Source organism: Balaenoptera acutorostrata, chromosome 6 (assembly GCF_949987535.1).
Source record: "Balaenoptera acutorostrata chromosome 6, mBalAcu1.1, whole genome shotgun sequence".
In the NCBI taxonomy this organism is placed as follows: Eukaryota; Metazoa; Chordata; class Mammalia; order Artiodactyla; family Balaenopteridae; genus Balaenoptera; species Balaenoptera acutorostrata.
Genome location: NC_080069.1, coordinates 102378088 through 102404628, shown reverse-complemented (window position 1 = coordinate 102404628; position 26541 = coordinate 102378088). Strand labels below are relative to the sequence as shown.

Genomic DNA, 26541 nt, shown 5'->3' with positions numbered 1-26541 from the left:
CCAAGATCCATCCAAAGCTGTCTTCATCTGCCTCCTGGCACAGATTTCCAAGAATCTTCTTGGGAAGGAGCTTATAATAGAGGGTTCCACAACCTTGGTCTTCCTTTATCTCACTTCTGTTTATGTTCTGTGCCACTCATTGCTACAGTTGGTATAAATTCATGGCATTGCATAACATTGTACTTTTCAGGTAAGATTTGGAGCCCACCATTAATTAAGGGTAGCTCTTCCCAATTAAGAAAGTAAGGAAAGTTGGTACTCTCATATCTATACAGTGCTTGATAAATTAACATAGAATTTCGATCCTCATGGAAATGCATTTAAATTTGAATTTCCGAAAGAATGTAAATGAATGGTTTTAATTTTTTTTAATGTCTAAACTATACTTTGTTTCAATATCTTAAAAAATATATATGTATGGATAAAATGATTTCATGTTTCATTGGGAGCGTGTAAATCACATTGAGTCACTAACGTGATGGCCATTGGTCTATATCAGTTCTTTTTAAGGCCAGACATTTTATAAGAGATTCCAAAGTGTAACTATTTCAGCTAATCTAGAAAGGAAAATATAGGATGGAAATCAATTTAGGCTGCTAACAACTTGCCAAAGCAAGTGTTCTCACAGTGATTCAGAAAGAAGAGAATTGCATTTTTCCTTCTTCTTCTCTCCAATCCTGCCTTCCCACTTAGGGCTCCCACACATGGCCTGCTATAATGCCAAGGATCCAAAGACTGGGGAAACATTTACCCTGGGGTAACAACAGGCTTGGCTTAGTTCACTGAACATGTGCCGGTAATGCATTAGAGCAGGCCTTCCCAAGCTTTACTGTGCATACAAAACACCTGGGAGAAGTTAAATGCAGATTCTGATTTGGTAGATCTGGGTTGGGACCTGAGGTTCTGCATTTCTAGCCAAGTCCTACATAATACTAACGTTTTGGGTTTGAGAACCGTGCTTTGAGTACCAAGCCAGTAGACAATCTCACTCCTTTTAAACAGACTACACCTCTTTACAGAGCTCAGTAATTTCTAGTAGGAGAAGTGATTGCCGTGGAGGGTGTAGGGGAGGCCTCATTCAGTCACCATCAGGCCTCAGCTCCAAGAAAATAAAGGCTGAGCTGTCCCATCACTACTAATGTGTTGCCAACACCAGCCCATGGAAGAGCTTATCTGACTCCCATTCTCACATTTAATTAAAGGCAAGAAGAGAATCTCGAGGTAGCCAAACCCTCTCAGAGCATTTTATGTAATTTGTAATGGAAATTTGAAACGATAACAAATGGAGAACATTCTGCTTAGTTTGTGAATAGAAAGCAAAGCACTTAGCAGGCATCAATTACGGTGTGTCCTCTCGGAAAGAGTGCATTTGGCATTAGAGTCATTACATCAGGTTGAGGGTTCAGACTGACTTTCTGGATTGTGTTTTCCCAATGATACTTATTAATAAACAGAGCACATACGGAAGATTATCTAGTGGGTCATCCAAGGTTTTACTCCTCCTGGAAAATGTTTTTTGGACACTTGAACATATCTGAGTGTGCGTGTTTTGATCAAATCCTTTCTGATCTCCTTTCTAGCAATCTGCATTCTTCCCTGTCTGAACGGCGGTCGCTGTGTGGCACCGTATCAGTGTGACTGTCCATCTGGCTGGACAGGGTCCCGCTGTCACACAGGTAGGCCTCCTCTCATGGTTTGTTTTCTTGGTGACTTGACTCCGTGAAGCCCTAGAGGACACTGATGAGTGTGACTCAGATTCAGAGGTGGCAGCAAAACAAAAGGGTATCAGAATTTCTCAAGAATTCCTCAAGGGACTTCCGTGGTGGTCCAGTGGTTAAGATTCCATGCTTCCAATGCAGGGGGCATGGGTTCAATCCCTGGTCGGGGAACTAAGATCCCACATGGGATCTTGGTTGAAAAGATCCAAAAAAAAAAAAAAAAAACAACAAAAAACATTCCTCAAGGCGGTCCCTTGAATGGCGGTCTCAATGCTGAACCTATGGCTGCCTCAGAGACACCTCTCGGGGTCGTGTGACAAAAAAGAGCATCTGAGTCGACTCAGTTGTCAGCCTTTTTCATGTCATTTGCTCTATTTTGCAGAATGTAGAGGAAACATAATGCAGAAGTTTGGAAGAATATTTATTTTAATCTCTATGAAGATAAATCACTAAATTCGCAGTACCTATCTAGAAAGAACAAGACTCTAAGTAAATACAATTTAAGTTAAAGTGAAAAAACTCAACAAGAGATGGTTTCTTATCATGGAAGACTGTAACAAACTGTTGTTGATTGGTTGGTGACAAACATGTCCCCTTAGTAACCCTTGTCTATCTCAAATACGGGCATTTATCCCACTGTACTTTGATATCTGTTTAATTGCTTGGTTATTGATCTTTCCCTGCCCTCACTAGATTGTATGCCACCTGAGGGCAGGGATATTCCTTTGTGACCTTTATATCTTCAGTACCTAGCATAGTGCCTGCATATGATAGGATTTTCAGTAATTGTCTAATAAATCAATCAGTTTAAAATGATAGATGTTTTTACCTTTTTAATGTCCTAATTTTCAGGCAACTATTAAAAGCAAAGAACTTGCTATATTTATTTAACACTCCACTATTCCTCGTGTAAATAATATGTATACCACCTCCTAGTGAGGTTAATTGTAAAGTAGAACAGGCTAGCTGACACCAGAGCTTGTCATGAGCTCTGAGGCTGGGGTGACCATGTAATTTAGCCTCCAGACTGGGACATTTTTGAGAATGAAAGGGGCACTATTAATAGGTAAGCCAGGGAAATGGTAGTGAAAGGCAAAAAGGCAAAATCAGATGTGCAGCCATCCCACATAAAGCCAAAAGTGAGGCATCCGTGAGTGTAGGAAAGGAAAAATGTAATTCCGGAGGCTAAATTTGAAGCTTTTATTTGAAACTCTTACAGCAATCTATTTGGTATTTCTTTATTACAAATCAGCCTTGGTATTTATCTATATTTCTCATGCATACAAAATTGAAGCTACCTGCAAACCAGCCTTGCCCTTTCCCAGGCATCTTATCTTCGCAGGTGGTGGCATCATGCTTCCAGATGGAGACATCCTCCACTCTCCCTCCCCGTCATCTGAGATTACCAGTATCAGCACTCCTTCTGTTCCTTCCTGCACAGTATCTCTTGCATCTTACTCTATCCCCACTATCACCAGCTAGTAAAAGACCCCTCCTTTGGATCACCGCCAGAGTCTACTACTTGACCTTCCCATCTCCTTTTCCAAAACAACACCATTACACACTACCTTGGGCATGAATTGCCCTTTTTAAGAACCTAAGATGGTTGCCTATTGTCTTCACATCCAACCCAAATTCTTCTGACTCTCAGACTGGCGTCAGCACACCTGATACACCTTACTTCCCATCCTGCCAGTCACATCCTGTCCCCCGCAGACGTGGCTTCCTCTACCTATTGAAACTTGACCCAACCTCCAAAGCCCTGCCCAAGTTTCCTCTTGTCCCTAAACTTGCTCTCTACCACGATAATCTATCTTCTAACATTCCATGTCTATAGATATTACACAGTTAGCTAGAACCATGCCATTTAAAGCTCAGTTGATCTGATTTATTTGTATTTCTTTTAGCTCCTTAGCTCCCTAACTGACATTAAGCACCTTCATGACATGAGCCGTATAGTCTTTATGTTTTTTCAATCTTGCTGCAGCTTCCTCCGCCCATATCCCACTTATACCCACTAAGTATTGATATTCAATATACAAAATTGTATAAAACAGGAGCTCCTGCCCTCCAGAATCCAATGTAGAAAATAAGAAAGGATACAGAGTGGCCTATAAGTAGGTGACTAGAGGCTAACTGAATTCTCTAAAAGGACAACAGTGAAGATGGGTAAACTACCCAAGTGCAGACATTCAGAAAAGGCTTTCCAAGCATAGAATCAAAGGAAGAGGAGTCACCAGGAGGAGCTCGTTCTAGCCAAAGGCATGGAAGAGTAGCACAAACGTGATCAGCAAAACAGAGCTGAAGCCACAGAGGCCGTGTAGGGGTGTGGCTGGAAATGAAGCTGTAAAGATGGGCAGAGCCAGATTAGGAAGCGCGTTGCATGCCAAGTTCAAGATGCTGGATTATGTCTTCTGAGCCACAGAAGCCACTAAAGGGTCTTAAGCAGGAAAAGCATGTGATCAGATTTTCTTTTTGAAAAATGATTCTGGCAGCAGTACGGAGAAGGGCAGAAAGCAAGACTTCAATTAGGGAGACTTGTTAGGGAGTTATCAAAGCAGAACTGGCAAGAGGTTATGAAGTCTAGAGAAATGAGGACGACCGAAAAGGATGGATTGGAGAGAAGTTAGGGAGATGAGTCAACACTACTTGGTTATAGATGTATTGTAGGAGTAAAGGTCTGAAGAGAGCCAAGGCTGATATTTCCAGTTTGGGCCCCTGAGTGGAAGGTGGCGCCACTTCTACCCTTGAGGTAGAGAACCCAAGAGGAACAGGTTTGAAGGTACAGATAAGGAGTTAAGTACGTAAGGACATGCTGAGTTTGAGGGGCCAGTGGAACGTAAAAGGGAGAGGTCTGACAGGCAATTGGATGATGGTTTAGGTTCCCAGAAGACTCATCTACATTGAAGATAGAAATATGTCAGTCATCATTGGAAAACATTCATGGGGGAGAAAAAATAAGTCTTTGCAGAAGACACGTAGCGTGAGAAGGTGGCCCGGAATAGAACGTTGGGGGCACCCATGTTATAGGGAAGGAGGAAGGTGTTAGGCTTTTAGACAGAGAAGTGAACATAATAAAAAATGTGTTAGTACAGTCAAGTACCACTAAATCATCATGCTCTTGAAAAAGAGTAATTTTTTTTATATATATTAGCAAGCAGAGATGGAGAATTAGTTGTGGATTATTGGGTTTTATTTTTGCTATTTTTAACCCTGCTTTATTTCATAATTTCCTTTTTGTTATATTGCAAATACGCTCATTCCGTTAGCTTGCTCGTCAAGAAAGCTAAGGGCAAAGACTGGTGTTTTCCTTCTTGTCCTCTCTCAGCGCTTATCCAGTGCCTGGATTGCTGACGTTTTCCCCATATTTTATGAATGAGTGATTAGAGAAGTGACATTTCTTTATCTCTCACCAAAGATGAGTTTTTCCTGTGGGGAAGCCTGCCCTTTCCAAGCTATAATGAGGCTGAAATCATGAGACTTAAATGTTTCTCATTCCCAGCTTTCTCCCAACAGACATTTTAGTTTTTTCTTTGATACGTTAAACTGACTGGTCTTCATCAGTTTTTAGTGTCCTTAGGTTTTTTAACAGATTCATGCAGATGAAGTGTTTGACTCTGAGACTAAGGACTTGTGAGAAAGATGTCTGCGTAGTAAATCTCTGGGTGTTCACTCAGGGTTTCACCTGTGGCTAATTTTTAACTCTACCCCAGTTTCTGTAATTCCAATGGTAAAAGCCATGAAATACATTTCCTAGCAAACACAAAGGGCTTTTGAATCATCTGTCATGTTGGACAATCTGCGCGCCTGATCTGTTGTCGTAAGAGTTGATGTCTGATGTAATGACTTCATCAGTCATAGAGTTCAGTGCTGGCTCCCTCCAGAGACCTACAGTCTCATCGAGTATTTGAATAATTTACAGTTCAAAACAGTATGTGTCAAATTGGTTGAACAAATAAAAAGATTAAAGAGAAAAATCAGTCAACTCTGAGTTATCAGCAAAGGTTTCAGTATGTAGGTAGAACTTAACCTGGGGCTTAAATATGAAAATTGACTCGGCTGGAAGGAAAAAGGGAGGTGGTACCACGTAATGACATGAGGTTGAGCAAAGTAGCAGGATGCAGTCCATGAGGAATGTTGGCGGCTGGAGCAGAAAGCAGAGTCAAATCTTATTCTGCCTGCCTTCATGGGCATCTTCAGAATTGCTCGGTATTCATTAAATAAACACATGAATTTTTCATCCCAGCTGTTTGCCAGTCTCCCTGCTTAAATGGTGGAAAATGCGTAAGACCAAACCGATGCCATTGTCTCTCGGCTTGGACAGGACATGACTGTTCCAGGTAAGAAAACCAAAAACTACTCTTTATCTATAACATAAGGAGACTGAAATTCAAGTCAGTTAAGTTGTCTCAAGAGCCAGAAGGTACCTCTAGTTTGAACGTAAGCATTTTGTATCCAAAACTATCCATTTTGAGATATTCCCTAAATTTGAACTAAAGCCAAACAAAGAAGTATTAGTTAAGGATTGACAAATAAAACAATGATTTTTCAAAAACACATATGTGTTACAGCACATATACTAAAATTGGAACAACACAGAGAAGATTAGCATAGCCCCTGCATAAGGAGGACTTGCAAATTTGTGAAGTCTTCCATATTTTTCCACAAAAATAAAAAGAAAAAAGGGTTAATTAAACAAATAAATTAACTGCCTTCTTGAACAGAAGATTGCACCCTTCATATGCAAGGATGCAAATAAATAACAAACTCAATATGTTTTATTGATGTTCATTTCTATTCCTGTTTATAATAAAAAATAGAATTGAAATTGATGATAAGGAATGTTTGTTTTTAAAGTCAAAATTTTTGTTTCATATTTTTTACGGTATATATAGTCAATATTTAATGGACTACAAGAAAATTTATGTAAAAATATGTTCTAGCAATTGGTTTCTCATTTCTAACCAGATAAATATCATAGTTAAGAAAAGATCATCACAAAAATAAATCAAAGGAGAAATAGTTTGAAATAATTTTTAAAAAATAATAATAATTTAAACTTTTTATTGAGGTGTAATGGACATACAGCATTATATTAGTTTAGTATATTAGTACAACATAGTGATTCAATATTTGTATGTATATATTGCACAGTGAACACCACAATAAGTCTAGTTAACTATGTAAGTCCATGTACATAGTTATAAAATATTTTTCTTGTGATGAGAACCTTTAAGATCTACTGTCTTAGCAACATAAAATGTGCTATACAGCATTATTAATTATAATTGCCATGTTATACATTACATCCGCATGACATTTATTTTATAACTGGAAGTTTGTACCTTTTGACTCCTTTCACCCATTTTGCTCACCCGCTACCCCCACCGCTACCTCTGGCGACCACCCACCTGTTCTGTGTATCTGTAAGTTTGGTTTGGGTTTTGGTTGTAAATTCTACATACAAGCGAGATCATACGGTATTTGTCTTTCTTTGACTCATTTCACTTAGCATAATGCCCTCAAGGTCCATCCATGTTGCCAGAGTTGGCAAGATTTCATTCTTTTTATGGCTTAATAATATTCCACTGTGGTGTGTGTGTGTGTGTGTGTGTGTGTGTGTGTGTGTGTACACACACACATATTTTCTTTATCCATTTATCCATTGATGGACACAGGTTGTTTCCATGTCTTGGCTGTTGTAAATTATGCTGAAATGAACATGGGGGTGCAGATATCTTTTAGAGTTAGTGTTTTTGTTTTCTTCAGTTAAATACCCAGAAGTGGAATTGCAGAATCATATGGTAGTTTTATTTTAAATTTTTTGAGGAGCCTCCATACTGTTTTGTACAGTGGCTGTACCAATTTACATTCCCACCAATAGTGCACAAGGGTTTCCTTTTCTCTACATCCTCAACAATGCTTGTTATTTCTTGTCTTTTTGATAATAGCCATTCTAACAGGTGTGAGATGATGTCTAATTGTAGTTTTAATTTGTGTTTCCCGATGATTAGTGATGTTGAGCATCTGTTCATGTACCTACCTGTTGGCCTTCTGTATGTCTTCTATGGAAAAATGTCTGTTTGGATCCTCTGCCCATTCTTTAATCAGATGGAGTTTTTTTTGCTTTTGAGTTGTATGAGTTCTTTATATTTTTTGGATGTTAACCCCTTACAAGATATATGGTTGGCAAATATTTTCTCCCGTTCAGTAGGTTGACTTTTCATTTTGCTGATGCTTTTCTGTGCTGTGCAAAATCTTTTTAGTTGGATGTAGTCCCACTTGTTTATTTTTGCTTCTGTTGCCTTTGTTTTTGGAGTCAAACCCAAAAAAATCATGCCAAGGCTGACGTCAAGGAGCCTACCACCTATGTTTTCTTCTAGGAGTTTTAAGGTTTCAAGTCTTACATTCAAATCTTTAATTCATTTTGAGTTGATTTTTGTGTATGGTGTAAGATAATGGTCTACTTTCATCCTTTTGCACGTGGCTGTCCAGTTTTCCCAGTACCATTCATCAAAGAGACTGTCCTTTCCCCATTGTATATTCGTGGCTCTTTTGTCATAAGTTAACTGACCATATATGTGTGGATTTATTTCTGGGTTCTCTATTCTGCTTCATTGATCTATGTATCTGTTTTTATGCCAGTAACATACCATTCTGATTATATATTGCGTCATACCATTGCCAAAATAGTTTCAATATTAAAACATTGTCCTCACAAATATTGCAATGTTGGAACATCACCAGCTCTATTTTAAAACTTTTAATATACATCATTGTATTACATCACTTAGATTTGTATTTTGTATATTTACTTCCATCTTACAGGAATCATTAAAAACAAATGGATATTTCCATATTGATTTTTAAAAGTTAACTGAAAAGAGCTTTTATTTTTCCATTTCCTTTTATTTCATTTCGATTGGAATATCAAAGTCAACTTGCAAAGACAAAAATCTATCTAAATACAAACTTAATTAACAAAAATATCTCATGCCCATGAATTTCTTCATATCACCTCAAATATATGCCACCTCTGCAGAGAGAAAAAAATACTGAACCCCAAAGAACAAATTTGGATTGTACAAGTATATTTAGACGTTTCCAAGATAAAGATGATCATTTTACCTGAGAGCAGAGTCGAAAGAACTTGCGAGTCAAACTGGAGAGAACTGCTGGGAAAAAAGAGAGCAAAGAATAGAAGAGAGAGAGAGAAAATAAAAGGAGTAAGAATGATAGTGACTCAAAAAGGAACAAGAAGTATTTGTAACGTTCTTATAATTTTAGACTTTATGTTTCAACTACTTCATTTTACAGATAAGAAAAGGAAACTCAGAGTTTGCGTGATTCCCTAATATCAAAATACAGTTGACCCTTGAACAACATGGATTTGTTTACCTGTATGTAGATTTTTTGCAATAAATCCATAGTACAGTACACACGATCTGGTTGACTCTGTGGATACAGAGCCACAACAACAGAGGACTGACCAAATGTAAAGTTGTACACCAATTTTTGACTGCTGAGAGGGTCAGCGCCCCTAACCCTGACATTGTTCAAGGGTCAAAGGAGCTTTTTCTTGACCAGGGGAAGGGTAGTTATCAGCTTATATTAAAATACTGTCTATTAATAAAGATAAAAGTCTTCTAGATTTTTTTACGCAAAAGGTTGATAAAGGAATCCAAAAAAATGATGGCAGATTCACCTTAGAGGCATTTCCCACATTCAAGGAAAGGTCAACCCAGAGGCCTCAGCAGCCCCCCTGCCCATCCTTATGCTGTGATGGATTTTTCTAGGAGACCTGAATTAGCTAGGACTCTCTTACTGCAACTCTAACTGGCTTAAGCAAAGAAAGGAATCTGTTATCACAATAATGGGATCGTGTATGGAACCAGAAGATGTGGGTTGGCTCAGCATCAGGACGACCAGACTGAGTTCTTGAAAGCCATCTGAAGTCTCTCACCTCCCGTCTCACCTCCTCTCTCCAGCATCTTCTCCATGCTCTCTTGCTGCAGAGTGCTTTCCTCTGCTGTTCAGTGCGCATGGAAGGACAGAACTGCTTATAGAGCCCACATTTTACCTGTCACACTCCAGTATCTACAGAAATAGTGTGCTGACCCAGTTTAAAAATCCAGGAGAAGAACTCACGAGTCCAGATTGATTAAAGGGCCCACCATGGATCGGTCAGTCAATGGTGATCCTAGGTTAGGTCATGTTATACTAACGTGAAAAGTCATTTTGCTAAAACTTTTACCATACCTTTGGGTAAAGGGCAGAAGAGACTGGCAATTCACTGAAGAAAGAAAAGTGGAGTATAATTCCCTGAAATGGGACGGGGAGAAAACTTTTCTGAAAACTCAAAATGATAAATGTTTACAAATAATATTTATTTCCTTCTCTCCCACGAGATGGAGTGCCTTAAAGATTGTCTCCCTCATACTTAGTATAGGCACAAAAATTGATGCTCAATCAATGCTGGTTGACAGAGCAGTTTCTGGGCAGCTGTGACAGCTGGTGGAGAAACACCCTGTGGCATTCATTAAATCCCTCAACCTGTGTCCTTCTCTGATGATGAATAAGACTGACCCAGTATTCTTCCCAGATAGCTCAATCCTTAAGGAAGAGACTGTGTCCTCTGATCTCTGTGTGCAGAAAATGAATCCTAAACAAATGCCATAAATAAAAACCATAGATGGGGGCCTCCCTGGTGGCGCAGTGGTTAAGAATCCACCTGCCAATTCAGGGGACACGGGTTCGAGCCCTGGTCCGGGAAGATCCCACATGCCGCGGAGCAACTAAGCCCGTGCGCCGCAACTACTGAGCCTGTGCTCTAGAGCCCACGAGCCACAACTACTGAGCCTGCGTGCCACAACTACTGAAGCCCGCACACCACAACTACTGAAGCCCGCGCTCCTAGAGCCCATGCTCTGCAACAAAAGAAGCCACCGCAATGAGAAGCCCGTGCACCGCAACGAAGAGTAGACCCCGCTCGCCGCAACTAGAGAAAGCCCGCACACAGCAATGAAGACCCAATGCAGCCAAAAATAAATTTAAAAATTTATTAAAAAAAAAAACAACCCACAGACGGTTCATGCTGTAAGAGACCTTCAGGTTCACCAAGTCCAAACCCCTCATTGTACAGATGAGCGGATTATCAAACAGGAAACTAGTGACAGAGCCAGGACTAAAACTCCAGTGTGCTGATTCTCACATCTTTTCATATGTTAGCGCTTTTTCTCCATGTCCCTTTGTTTTCTCAAGGAATGGCCCCCATCCATCCAAACAACATCACAGATGATGCCCAGGTATCTGAGACTTTCAATTGCGTTTTAATCAGCCCCCAAATAGCTGTTCCCCCTTCAATTCAGTCTTTTCTGTTGAATCTCTTTTTTGTTGTTGTTGTTCCAGGAAAAGGAGGACTGGCTTTTAACCACTGCACAACCAACCAGCTCTCCTAAAATGCAGGATCATCTCTTCCTGGCAGTCCTGGACGTCCCAGAATTTACGCAAAGACATTCCAACACGGTGCTGGGTCTTGTCTTGTTTTAGTCAACTTGTTACTTTTGGTTTACCTTTTTATTTTGTGTTATATTTTGTTATTTCTTGTGACATACTTTCTTTTTTTAAATACGCCTGTATTTTCTATATAAAAATATATTAAATAGATGCTGCTCCACTCTCACAAAATGTACATATTCTCCTGTCTATGGGGAAAGTTCCTGATACACATTTTTATTCAGTTACTTAAAATGATTTTTCAATTAAAATATATTTTGCTACTAAATAATGTTTTGCTGGATAGTGCCATTTTGTGAGGTGGCCCGGGAATAATGAAGAGGATTCATGATCTATGCCACTAGCATATTATGGAATTCCACGCAGTGTACTGAGAAATTACAATAAAGGAGACCCCTTCATGCTATTTCCATCTTCTCTACCGTATGTGTAACAGTAAAGGTTTCCTTTTATTTAATCGGAAAGTAACTGTTGGACCTACTACCCTCCACACAAGACGCTGTCCTGGTGCTGAGGGCAGCCTGGCTAATTCCTTCACCAACATTTGGAAAGCTATAGGCATCAACTTAGTGGATGGGGGAAAAAAGCATAATGACCATGGTTCACAAAATAAAGTGCTCCCCTTCCTTCTCACAGCTGGAATAAGAAATGCAAGTACTGGAAGATTAACAGACAGCCCATTTCTGGGTCATAATCCCACAACTCACTGCTTTGGGAGAAAGGAGATTGGAATAAAAGAACAGGGAAAGGGAAGGAAAAAGGCAAATGAGGAAAATTCCCAGACCTGTGCTCCTGGCTCCACCTGCAAAGAAAGAATGGAGTTTGCCCAAGGCAGAGCTGAGCTGCTCGTCAGACTCCAACGCTTCCCCTAACTCCATCACTATCCTTCTACCAGGATAAAGACTTCCTCAGGCTTCTGGGGGGGAAAAAAAGCAAGAACACTAGATTTTCTTTCAAGTAGGAAAATCCCGATCAACTCACCTCCATCCTCTGGGAGAACTGCTTCCACATAGGGCACGGGGCACACTGTAGCACTCTGAAGAAACACAGGAACAATGAAAAAGATCTTGATTGTCTGAGTGGTTCTCTTCAGCGCCTTCACTTCCCTCAGCCATTGACTCCTCTTCCTTCTTTCTTCTGACATTCACACTTTTGACCAATCTTCCACGCTTATGAGTATTCCTTTTATTTAATTTATACCCCATCAACTTCCAAATTATGTTGATTTTTGTCATTTATAATCATAAAACTATAAAATAAAGCTCAAAATCTAAATAATAAAAAGAAAGATGGTACCAGACATTTTTAGCTAGGAAAAGCTACTGCAATTGAAAACAAAACACAGTTCTGAAAGTGTACCTACTATGTAGAATTTGTATTGGGTTACTTTGAATAGATTAAAAGATCTGTACTGCACAGTAAGTCAAATTAGTTGCATTATGCAGACAGAATAAGGAAGTAAAGCACCATACGAGTGAGGTTTGCAAATGATATGAGTTTCTACATATCTAGAAATGTGATTCACAGGGAAATAATACTAAAAGGAGTTGAAGAATTTTTTTTAATTTTATTGAAGTATAGTTGATTTACAATCTTGTGCAAATTTCTGCTGCACAGCAAAGTGATTCAGTTTTATATATATATATATATACATATATACGTATATATTCTTTTTCATATTCTTTTCCATTATGGGTTATTACAGGATATTGAATATAGTTTCCTGTGCTATAGAGTAGGACCTTGTTGTTTATCCATTCTATATATAATAGTTTGCATCTGTTAACCCAAACTCCCAATCCATCCCTCCCCCACCCCCCCTCCCCTTTGGCAACCACAAGTCTGTTCGCTATGTCAGTGAGTCTGTTTCTGTTCATTTGTGTCATATTTTAGATTTTGCATATAAGTGATATATGATATTTGTCTTTCTTTGTCTGACTTACTTCAATTAGTATGATAAGTATGATAATCTCTAGGTTCATCCATATTGCTGCAGTGGCATTATTTTATTCTTTTTTATGGCTGAGTAGTATTCCATTGTACATATACCACATCTTCTTTATCCATTCATCTGTTGATGGATATTTAGGTTGTTCCCAGGTCTTGGCTATTATAAATAGGCTGCTATGAGCATAGAGGTGCATGTATCTTTTCGAATTATAGTTTTTTCCAGATATATGCCCAGGAATGGGATTGCTGGATCAGATGGCAACTCTGTTTTTAGTTTTTTGAGGAACCTCCATACTGTTTTCCATAGTGGCTGTACTAATTTACAGAACAATGTTATTTTTTAAATCTCCAGTACTAAATATATTCATAGTGAATTCTTAAATTTCTAAAAAAAGAAATAAGGGTGTTTGTCCAGCATTACTAAAGCATATCTGTTTCAAACCAACTATAACCAGTTCTGTAGTGAACCATTAAATGCTTCCCTTTAAACCAGAAACAAAGCAGAAAGGCTATCCCCGTTGATCTTGAACATTATTCTGTGAGTTCTAGCCAAAGTAATAATACATAAATTTATAGATAAAGGGTATAAAAAGGAGAAAATTAAGAGTCACAATTTTCATTTTGGCAGAAAACATGAAGATATACCTTATAAGATAAAAACCAAAGGCATGAAAATCTATTAGAAACACTCAGTCCCGTAAACTGGATGGTTACAAAATAGAAAAATAGTTTTCCTGCTTGTCATTTATAAATAGAAAGTACAGTGAAAAACATCCTATTCACAATATATATGCATATATAAGTAAGAAATCTATGTGACCTCAAGGAAGAATATTACAAAATTGTATCTATAAACATTTATAAATGCTAAAATAATGAGAAGCATGCCATCTCCTGGATGAGAGAACAACATGTCTTAAAGATGTTAATTTTTCCCAAATAAAATTATAGTCGTAATGTAATTCCAGTCACCCTTAATATATTGGATTTTTGGGGGGAACATGACCAAATTATTTATTCTAATGTTCATTAAGAAGAAAAAAAATGGAAAATTAAAATATTTTAAAGAAAAATAATGAAAAGGACCATCTTTACTAAAAAAGCATAATAAAAAGCTGCAGTAATTAAAATAGTGCATGCTGGATCAAGAAACAGGAAAGCATCAATATGGAAGTCTGTACCTACAAATTTAAATATTCTACTTAAAAACTCAGAAGTCATGAAGAAAACACCAACAACCAGTGGAATTTTTGTTGTAAAATATTAGAAAGTAAGAGAGTGACTGGCATTAGACAATTGGTAAAAATTTGAAAATCTTTTAATTTATATTCTCACCACATAAAAATAAATTCAAGGTGGATTGGGGAGTTAAATATTGATATTAAACAATAAGATGGTTTTTAGAATTAATTTTTCTCAAAAATATAAAGGCTTTAAAGAACCTTCTAAGGACTTCCCTGGTGGTGCAGTGGTTGGGAATCCGCCTGCCAATGCAGGGGACACGGGTTTGAGCCCTGGTCTGGGAGGATCCCACGTGCCACAGAACAACTAAGCCTGTGCACCACAACTACTGAGCCTGCTCTCTAGAGCCTGTGAGCCACAACTACTGAGCCCACGTGCCACAACTGCTGAAGCCCGCATGCCTATAGCCCGTGCTCTGCAACAAGCGAGGCCACCGCAATGAGATGCCCGCGCACCTCAACGAAGAGTAGCCCACGCTCGCCGCAACTAGGGAAAGCCTGCACGCAGCAGCAAAGATCCAACGCAACCATAAATAAATAAATAAATAAATAAATGTATCAAAAAATAAAAAAAAAGAACCTTCTAAACCTAGACGTTACAGAGAAATTACAGTAGGAATAATAAACAGATTTGATAGCATAAATAGAAAGTTTGGGCTATCATTCAGAAGATCATAATCAAAATGGAAAGATAGGGAATTCCCTGGTGGTCCAGTGGTTAGGACTCTGCACTTTCACTGCCAAGAGTGTGGGTTTGATCAATGAGGAGCTAAGATCCCACAAGCCGCGCAGCCAAAAAAAAAAGAAGATATACAAAATGGAAAGAAAAATTTTTATGACAGACCAAGTACGAATATTTTTATTATAATGTCTTTATTATATAAATTGAAAAAAAAACTTATGGAACTCCAGAACACAGACGACTCACCAAAGAAATGCCATATATTCATATTTGTGTGAGAAAAAGTACAACCTCACAAATAGAAAACATTTTGTTTACCAGATTAGCAGTGACTTTTTTTTTTTTTTTAATTTTTATTTATTTATTTATGGCTGTGTTGGGTCTTCGTTTCTGTGCTAGGGCTTTCTCTAGTTGTGGCAAACGGGGGCCAATCTTCATCGCGGTGCGCGGGCCTCTCACCACCGCGGCCTCTCCTGCTGCGGAGCACAGGCTCCAGACGCGCAGGCTCAGTAATTGTGGCTCACGGGCCCAGTTGCTCCGCGGCATGTGGGATCCTCCCAGACCAGGGCTCGAACCCGTGTCCCCTGCATTGGCAGGCAGACTCTCAACCACTGCACCACCAGGGAAGCCCCAGCAGTGACTTTTTTTTAATGTTAATAAACAATGCTGGAAAGTATGCAGTAAAATAGGAAATTTTATATATCGTCAGTGAGAGTGTAAATTGGTATAATAATTTTAGAAAGCACTATGATGATCTATATCCCTTAAAGTATTTTTATATGCTTTGAGCTAATATACACAAGTTTTAGACATAATAAATTTCATCACAACGTTATTATTGGTGAAAATGTGGACATGGATGAAAGGCCCAACAATAAAGAACTCTAAACTATGCTACCTCAAGCACATTTCTAAATCATACATTATACCAGCCTTCAAAAAGATAATGCAGTAACATGGAAAATGTATGTGGTGTAAAGTTAAGTGAGGAAAAAAGCAGGATATAAAATTTTCCATACTCATATGATTGAAAATCTACAAAAATAATGCAAAGTGAGGATGAGAAGGAAAATGCCCAAGGTCACAGGATTATGAATATTGGAACTTAAATTAAAACTCAGATATGCTGGCCCCAAATATCTGTGTTTTCACTGTATTCAAACACTTATTCTCAACTTTGGAATATCCACGTGGCAAACATAAAATAGTTAATGATAACAGATACAAACAAATTCAACAATCCATGGTTTTTTACCACAAGAATGAAAAAATTGTCCAACTCCTACTGTATATCATAGGAATGTCAAGTACTAAAAGCCATATGATCATTTCAGTAGATGTAGGAAGAGCTTTCAGAAAAATTTAATATCTATTCTTAATAGAATCTCTAAAACTCAGACTAGAAGGATACTTCTCTACTGTCGTAAAGCTTTTCCTTTTCAAACAAATACCCATCATGCTTAATGCTCTGATGTAAGAAGCAGTAGAAGCTGAATGGCAAATTAACTACAGCCAGTGGGTTAAGGTGTACTATGGCCAAATAGATTTTAAGTTCCTGTGGTTCCTCAAAAAAGACAAAGGATGTAGCAAAACCAAACAGGGTCAAAAGGAGACAAAAAAAACAAAGACTGACATGAACCCTGGGAACCTTGAAAACATTATGCTAAGTGAAAGAAGCCAGACACAAAAAGCCATGTATTATATGCTTCCATCTATATGAAATGCCCAGAATAGGCAAATCTATAGAGACAGAAGATGAGAGAGGAGAGAATGAAGAGTAATTGCTAATAGGTACAGGACTGATGAAGTATTCTATAATTTGATAGTGGTGATAGTTGCACAACTTTATAAATTGTATGCTAAAAACCACTGACGTATACACTTTAAATTTTTTTAAATAAAATTTTAAAGGACCCACAAAAGAAATATATTTAACTACAAAAATGTGGAAGCTTCTCTCACAAGTTGAAATTTAACACAGGGCTTCCGTGGTGGCACAGTGGTTAAGAATCTGCCTGCCAATGCAGCGGACACGGGTTCGAGCCCTGGTCCGGGAAGATCCCACATACTGTGGAGCAGCTAAGCCCGTGCGCCACAAATACTGAGCCTGTGCTCTAGATCCCGCAAGCCACAACTACTGAGCCCATATGCCACAACTACTGAAGCCCGCACGCCTAGAGCCAGTGCTCCACAACAAGAAAAGCCACCCATTGAGAAGCCCGCGCACCGCAACGAAGAGTAGCCCCCGCTTGCAGCAACTAGAGAAAGCCTGCGTGCAGCAACTAGAGAAAGCCTGCGTGCAGCAACAAAGGCCCATAAATAAATAAATTTATTTTAAAAAAAAATTTAACACAATCTGCATTGTAAAACCAAGCAGAATCATGCATGACAAAATAATAATATTCTAAAATATCATGATTTAACAGCCATAAGAAAACATTTTATTTTGGGCAGAGATATGAACAGACAACTCACTAGAGGAGAAATATGGGTAGAAAATGAGCAGTTTCACTAATGATAAAAGAAATGATGTAAATTTTTCACCTACCCACTTGGCGGGGTTTTGGTAGTGGTGGTAGCAGTGTTTGTTTTAATGACTATATGCAGCTGGCTACTAGATAAAACCATTTTCTTGAACATTTGTAGGGAGTATAAACTAGTACAACCTTTCTTCCAAACAACTGGCAACTTGAATCAAAAAATTTTTTAATGTGAATGCATGCCTTTTACTTCAGTAATTCCTTGCCCGAAACACAATCTCATTAAAAAAAGAAAAAATCTAACCTAGGGGCAAATATTTATGCACAAAGGTAATTATCACAGCATTTTTAATATTAAAAATCAGCAACAAATTATATGATGAAAAATCCTGGAATTCGTTGTGGAATTCATGGTATTGGTTATGGAATTCATAGGGTTAAATATTATGAAGCCATTAAATATTACATTTACAAAGAGTTTTAATAACAGAAAAAATCATTATGGCATAATGTTCAGTGGAAAACAGTATATAAAATGTATTTATAATGTGCTCTTAATTGCCTAGAAATGCATATGCAATATGCATAGAAAGAGATTTACCTAACTTTGTTAATAATGATTTTCCCTAAGACATGGAACTATGGGTGATTTTTATCTCATCCAAATTTTCCCTTCATTTCTGACAATTTTCAATGAAAATATATTAGTTTTACATTCATAAATATACTTTCATATTCATGCAAAATAATCTTAAATTTGTAAAAGTGAGTTGAAGTAAAAGCCCCACGTGAATGAGTATATCATCTTTCCGTTTACCCTAATTAATCTGGCATATGCATTGGCATGTTTAAAGATTGTGCCTCCCTATAATTTTGTTTAAACACTCCTTCAGGAATCTTTAGAGAAGAGTTCAGATCAAGATGATTAATAGTTTAACATAACCGTGGAAACTGTTACCAAGAGGAAATATCAATCGTGAGCTACTTGTATACACCAAAGGAAAATATTTGCTGATGATCAAATTAAGGAACCTAAATTAATTATTGAAACTCTCAGTGTATTTATACAGTATATCCTTGTGCTTTATGCTCCAGTGAACATAAGAGCCGGACACTTAGAATACCTGAAATTTACCAGCCAGGTTACATCAGAATTACTTTCTTATGCTTCCTTAACAACCAACCTAGCAGCAGCAGTACTTTTTTGTTTGAAGGGATTATACCTAATCACTCATGATTCTCTCCTAACTCTGACCTAAAAGCAGTGACAGTAACTTCAGACCTTTTTCCCCTAATTATCTTATCAACCAGCCATTCAAGGTCACCTGGGCCCAAAGTGTCACGCGTTGGATGGAGCCTGAAAGAAATGCACTGTTTTGAAAATAATAAAAAAGCCGCAAACATATTGTAAGGTCCACATGTCTTCAGCTGGTCTACAGCTACATATTCCAGCCACAGTAATCAGCAGGCAAAGTCACTTAAAATATATGATCCTTTGTGGAATACTTCTGGGCTGTTAAATTTTGTGCACGCAGCCAAGCTGCTTTAAAGAGGCACACATAGACCAAGGCTGTTGGGATGTCTGTAAGCGTTACGGTACAGACTGCTGTCCCTTTCTCTTCAGAGGAAATGCTGATCACACCCACTCCTCATAGAAACCACTTTCTAATGGGTTCGCTCCACCCACATGAGTCGTGACTTGTCTAATTACACACCTGATCCTTGCCCTCCTAAATCATTAAGATTCTTCCTTTCATTATGTCCACTGGATCTTTTACTTTCCCAGCAGAGTGTTCAAGCTTGTTTATACTTCTCTAAGTTAAAGTGTATTCAATCAGCAAGGGTAATAAAGACTAACTGACGAACTGGAAAAACCTGAAAGAACGGAGTAACATGAGGACCACAAAAAAAGTAGCAAAAACCACCCATATGCATTTCTCAATTATACCACATTCTTCAAAAGAATCTGAATCCTTTATTGAGAATCTATGAAATATACAAAGGGGACATATTTCCAAACTGTTTTTGCACACCTTATAGTTTGTATTGTGCTTTGTAATTTAAAATGTATTTTCTCCTACATTGTCTCATAACGTTGTGAGAATTGAAAGTCATGTAGATGCCTAGCATTTAGCAATGGCTGGATAGATATCAGTGTCCCTCCTCTTCTCAGCCCCTCCCCAGCCCATCTCAGCTAATTCTGCAAAGCTCCCTCTTTACACTTAAGAAAACTGAGGGAGGGAAGCAATGCCTACAAGATCTAGAAATTACTGCCTAACACCTGAAGTCCAAGGCTAAGGTTCAGAGTAACCAACCACAGCACACTTTCTAGAAAACAAACCTTAGCTAGAATATGGCTGGCATTCTCAACCCTCAGTAAGCTTTATTGACTATGGTCCTTTATTATTACAGCCTACGTTTCTGAGGTTTGCAAAAGGAAATGTTCCTAATCACAAAGCAGCCTTGGCTTTTCTAAGTGTCCCATCAAATAACTCCAGGCTGTGTTTAAAGGACAGCCCGAAATGTTCCATAAGTCATAATTGCAACATTGAGAGGACCTCATGACGAATGGCTTTCAGCTCTCTGAATATCCAACAGGCTCATCTTGAAGCCTTTGCACAAGCCATTTCCTCTACCTGAGTCACTTTCCTCTACTCCTTGTTCTCCCCTCACCCCACCATCATCATCACCACTTGTTCTGAGTCCTCAGATGCTGTTGACTTTGTTCTAAACCCCTCTGCCTCCACCTCAAGGTCAACTTATATAGGACATGAGGAGAATGAGCTCTGCCCTTTCTCATTCCAAGATTCCTTCTAGTCAACAATGCCAGTGAGTAGAACAGACAGGGTGTTTGTGGGTGTGGGTGTGAAAGAAGTGTTAAGATTCAGAAGGAGAAGCAACAGGTGAGATATATCTGGAAGCTGTATTACACACACACAATACACACACCCCACAGACCTTTTTATACCTATCAAAATAGTTCACGATCTTGGTCTTAAGTCACGGCCCAGCTTGCTACACTTGAACCTTGAGTAGACCCCAAAATTCAGAAATGGACCCCAGAAGCCTGTAAGCATGGTGTCACAGGAACATGCATACACTTTAACAGTGTAGACTCTTGCCTGCTCAGGTGTCTCCTATCAAACTAAAAATAGAACAGGCACTGAGCTCCAGTTGATTCCTCACTGCACAGGCTGCCAAGATGATCAAACTCTGATAACTGCAAAAAGTGGATTGAGGGGGGCAACTGGAAGGCCCACCCACTCATCTGTATTCTTGGTCTCATGTACATCATTATATGAATATTTGGCTAGTTTTACAGTAAACTGAAGGAAAACAAATCTAGCCAAGTCACAGTCACAATCGTCCTGCTCCCTAAGAAACAGAACCAGTCCTTGTGTGTTCTCTCCTCATTTCACCTTCTGATATATAGCACACTTTAATCTACTAACTCAGCTCCTTTTCTGTATACTGCTAAACTTGATGCTTTTTCTCTCTCCTGTAGAGTAGATCCCCCTTCTTATTTTTCCCGTGACCAATAGTTGCCCCCCACTGTGGTTCTGAGGTTAGCCCGTAGCACATAGTTATCATTTGTCTGCCTCCCTCCATCCGTGAAGACAGAAGTTATATCTTATTTATCAATATATCCTTGGTGATATTTGCCGTATAGTAGGTGCTCAATAAATACTAAGGAAAGAATGCAATAGTAAATACTAGTGGGGAAGAAACAAAAAAAGTATTTAGGGGGATACAATATTTTAGATAATGTGTGTGTACGTGTTTGTGTGTGTATACATATATATAAAATACATATATATCTACATATATACATATATATACACACACATATATAATTTTTCCTCAGAGGCAAACAACCAAATTTCTCAATCCTGTTTTCATAATCTGCCTTTCCAAAGTCAAAGACAAAAGAAATCTAAAAGGTGAAAATGATGATAGTTACCTTGAATGCTGGACTGACTCAGAGCACGCTGAGAGGGGCTCCGCATCCTGAACAGTTGGTGTCCTGATGAGGTTTTGGAAGACATTTGATAGTGACAAAAGTTCTTCCATTGAAAGCATGTTTATTAATCAGGAAAAGTTAGACATAAACTAGGTATTAGGTGAATATTTGGAATTGTTCATTTCATTGGTTGGCATAATGACATTTTAATTATTTTTTAGGCTTGGTAGTTTATGTAGTCACACCAACGTATTTACCAATAAATTATATGCATGCTTGGATTTGCTTTCAAATACTCCAGGAAAAAAAAAAAAAGTGGGGAGGGGGAGGAGAGGTAGGTATAGCTAAGGCAAGAACAGCAGAATGTTGCTAATAGCTGAAGCTGAGTTAGGGGTACTTGGGAGTTCATTATAATCATTATACCCTCCTCTCTACTTTTGTGTGTGTTTAAAATTTTCCACAGTCAAAAAATGTGTTTATATCACATTTATTGGCTATTATCTGATGCATCTTGTGTTTGATATTCAGGAGTCTTGTAGTAAATGCATTGCTGTTCGATCCACAAACAAACAAATGCATGGTATTTTAGAAACCCATGGTCTGAAATTATAGAGTAAGATGTGTCCCTTCTTTAAAAAAAAAATGTAGCTGACTAATTCTCAGGCTCAGTTTTCTTATTAATATGTAAGATGCATGAACTTAATTGCTTCATCCTCTGGGCTGTGTAGCACTTCGTAAACATGTCTATTAAAGCACTTTTATCTTTATATCATGGCTAATTTATGTCTGACTCTCCTTAATGGCAAGATTTAGTTCTTATTTATGGGTGCAGTGATTAAAAGCACAAGCTCTGGAATTCAAACTACCCACGTTCAAATGCTGGCCCCTTCCCTTATGAGCCACGTGAGTTGGACAAGGTGCCTCGCTGTCCTCATCTGCATAATGAAAACGATAAGACCGACTCCAATTGTTGTGAAGACTGAGTCTCACAAATAAGTAGGTACTCACACAATTTACTGAGTCCATTTTTCTCAATCAAGTACATTTCCTTGTGAGTTTCATTACTACGCTAATAGTCCATGAGACTGGAATCCAGGCTCTTTTATCTCCTAATCCCATATTCTCTCCAGGCAACTGGGCTAGACTAGAGGAAACCTCACAACAATACTGAAAGCCGGGCCCTCCAGAGGAAAGTGCAGGCAACGTTAACCCCAATGCAACATTGCTGATGCTTTAGACAGGTGAATGAGACATTCTGTGGATCTTATGGATTTGATGCCTTGATGGCCCCAAATCTCTTCCACTAAAGAAAGGACAATATTAGGACGTATATATATGTATATGTGTGTGTATATATATATATGTGTGTGTATATATATATGTGTGTGTGTGTGTGTAACTGAATCACTTTGCTGTACAGCAGAAATTAATACAACATAAATCAACTATACTTCAATGAAATAATTTTTTTAAAAAAAAGAAGGGACAATACTAAGATAAGGGCACTGTCAACACTTGGAAATGGAGTTGAAAAGCACTCTTATAAATAAAATAAAATTTAAAACTTGAAAAAAAGAAAAAACACTGTTATCCTTGGTCTCTTGTGCTATGCTATCAATTTGCCAAGACAATCAGTTTTCCTATTACCACCCGGCACCCCTGCTACCAACACACCACCAGTGACCCTCCCCACTTAATTCTACCAGCTTGGTGTTCAGGATTCTGAGCCAGGTATCATAACAAGGCCCTGAGAATTAATAAACTCTTGGCCAGAGTTGCCTTACCACATCCCCGGATAGTATACCAGTGTTTGGGTAGCAGTTAAAGTTAGACTTACATAGAAACCACAGTATTCAACAGTTAGGATATTAAACATGCTTCATTCATTCAAAATATATATTTTTTAGTATCTCCAAAATAGGAATGCCTCTTAACAATGGCATTGCATGATACAGTTGGCAGTTTAGTAGTATACCTTGCCATCATCGTATCTTAGATTCATGATCAAATGAAATCTTCAGCTCCTGGCATTGTATCAATATAACGTTTGACATATGGAAACTTATAGGCTTAGGTGAATTACCGTCCAAAGCTCTAGAGGTATTGTCTGAGTCTATGAAATTTCTTATTGAGTCTCTGTGTTCTCTAAACCCTGGTATTTCTAATATAAAATAAACATCAAGATAGAAGGAAAACATGTGAGCTCTTTGAAACCCTGAACTTTGATTTGAGAGAGGCTCTTTCCTAAGCACCATTGTTTGTATGAGTCATCGTGGAAGGTCTCTCTAGGTCCTGACCACCCCCCACCCTGGCACCCTCCCCCAACAATTTCTGTCGGTTTTCCTAACAGCTGAGTGGAGACTATGGGGAAAAGGAGTTGGCTAAATCCACCATCTTTCCCCCTAAGATGCCACTTACAAAGTCATTCCCTTTCACATAGTTAAAGTACCTTCTCCGCCCAGTATCAGCCTTGTCACCAAGTTCCTGGGTGATTCACATAAGCATACACTGGAGGGCTTGGCTGTTTGGCAGCAGTGCCTGGACTCCACCCCTCCGCCCTGAATAGGAACACTTGGTCTTCCTATTGCTGATACGATCATTTTCCCCTTTTCTCTCGGTGGGCTGACCTTCGACTTCATATTCCTCTTTCCCAGAGAAAGTGCCTTTCCTTAAATCAGCTTCTGCAGTAACAATCACAACCAATCTGTCCTCTTAACAGCACAACTCTCCACAATGTTGTTGTCACTGGAAGGGATAAGGACCTTAGTGAAGTTCTTAAGGTCCTTAGGGGATCTCTTTATTTTTAGATTTTAAAAATGAAGCTCAGGTCTTCCCTGGTGGCGCAGTGGTTAAGAATCTGCCTGCCAATGCAGGGGACACGGGTTCGAGCCCTGGTCTGGGAAGATCCCACATGCCGCAGAGCGACTAAGCCCATGCACCACAACTACTGAGCCTGCGCGTCTGGAGCCTGTGCTCCGCAACAAGGGAGGCCGCGACGGTCAGAGGCCCGCGCACCGCGATGAAGAGTGGCCCCCACTCTCCGCAACTGGAGAAAGCCCTCGCACAGAAACGAAGACCCAAAACAGCCAAAAATAAATATAAATAAATAAATAAATTTTTTTTTAAAAAAAAAAATGAAGCTCAGGGCTGAGGGACTTACCAAGAGTGACATCATCATTGGCAATAGAGTGAAGAGTAGTATCTTGGCCACTGCCACTAGGGAATATGTACTTCTGCCCTCTGTTTAGATTCTCTACAACTGCAGTCTTTTTTTTTTTTTTTTAATTTTTTTGAAGTTTTTGGCCATGCCATGCAGCTTGAGGGATCTTACTTCCCCCACCTGGGATTGAACCCTGGCCCTGGGCAGTGAAAACACAGAGTCCTAACCACTGGACAGCCAGGGAATTCCCTCTCCAACTGCAGTCTTTTCTTTTTTTTTTTTTTGAAATTAGAAAAATATTTATAGTAATGTGGTAAAGGATTCATACACTTGATATATAAAAATGTTCACACTAATCAATAAGAAAACCCTAAAACTCTAGTGAACGCAGTGAGAAATTCACTGAAGAGTAAATACAAATGGCCAATTAACAAATAAAGCAAGCTAGCCGTACTAAAGTTAATTAAAACAACAAGGTGAGTATTTGTTTAACCTGTTAAATAAACAAAGATTAAAGATAAAAATATTAGCCAGAGCTATGAAGCTCCAACTGCAGTCTTAAGAAGAGCAGATAGATTGCAGAACTGGAGAGCCATCATCCTCTTCATAATCTTTCTGGATTATAATAAAAGGGTGTGAGAATGCAATGGACATCACTATTATCACCCGGACTGTGGTGGCTTAATAGATCAGCAATGTGGTTGGAAAATGGAGCTTGGCTTGCGTTTGACTTTATGTAAGATCAAGAACGAATCGATTGTCCACATCAAAGAGTGGAGGGTGTGTGGAAAGGGTTAAAGCACGTCCCACACTATCGCCTCGGCACCCTTACCTCAACCAGGCAATAGGTCCCTAATCTTTGGCCCCTTAAATGCCTTTGCCATTTGAGGATCTTCCCTGGCTGGATTCGTTCATCAACATTCTTTCATTACAGTAAAATTATATAACATGAACTTGGGAATGTATTCTCCTCCCCGTGCTGTTGAAGATCTTGGCTACATTCCTTCCTGAGCAAAAATACACAAGAACACACACACACACACACACACACACACACACACACACACACGCGCGCGCGCGTGCGCGATCCAAGAATTAGTGATAAGAGATAGGGGTAAAAAGAATCAGGCATTTGTGTCTCTTAGTCTAACTATCTGGTCCCCTTATCTAGAGACGTGTAAGGCCTCCCCGCCCAGACCTTCATGAGCTCCCCTCTTAGATGTTCCCTAACATGGTGGAGAGAGGCCCAATCTAAACCTTCCCTTCTCTCCTTTTATCATTTTTTTCCTCCAGAAGTCCTACCTCTCTGTCCCCATTGCCAGACACTGTCCCTTCTCCAGAAGGTGTAAAGTCCTAAGACTCTTCATGTGTATTGTGAATATTCACAATCACCAGCCTAGCTGTTTTCTCCTCCATCTTTTGAAACTGCTGGATATAGCAGTAGGAGGAGCTTTCAGCTTCCAAGTAGGGAAGGAGGACATCTTGACTAAAAGCCTAATTTCCTTTTCTTTTTCTCTGGATTGCCCCTGACTACTTGCAAGGGTTAACTCCCTGCTGATAACACTGACTTGGAGAAAAGGTGATAAATCTGATCTCACTCTATCTAGCCAACATAAAAGAACTAATTTAACCTGGTGCTGTGGTCAGATTATGGAGGGACTTTAAAGAGAGGAGTTTGAGGTCAGTAAGCAACTTAGAAGAAACATTAAAGGCTCTTGAGCAGGGACAGTGATGGGGGAAAGACATGCTTTGGGATGGATTGGTAACAAACGCTGTACAGGCTAGAGGCAGACACTGATTCAGAGAAGCATGTTGGGAATTGCAGAAATTCAT

General features: G+C 38.9%; 1 protein-coding gene and 1 pseudogene across 1 annotated transcript in view; both read left to right on the top strand.

The window, feature by feature from the left end:
• SVEP1 (sushi, von Willebrand factor type A, EGF and pentraxin domain containing 1) overlaps window positions 1-11635 on the top strand; it is a 183320-nt gene extending 171685 nt beyond the window's left edge. Inside the window, exons 46-48 of the mRNA XM_057548136.1 lie at window positions 1581-1676; window positions 5965-6058; window positions 11127-11635. Of these exons, the coding sequence (XP_057404119.1) occupies window positions 1581-1676; window positions 5965-6058; window positions 11127-11148 (212 nt within the window). The 3' untranslated portion in view covers window positions 11149-11635. The remainder of the gene's footprint in view (window positions 1-1580; window positions 1677-5964; window positions 6059-11126) is intronic.
• On the top strand, window positions 6281-6380 carry LOC114237168 (U6 spliceosomal RNA; annotated as a pseudogene).
• Window positions 11636-26541: the final 14906 nt, after the last annotated feature.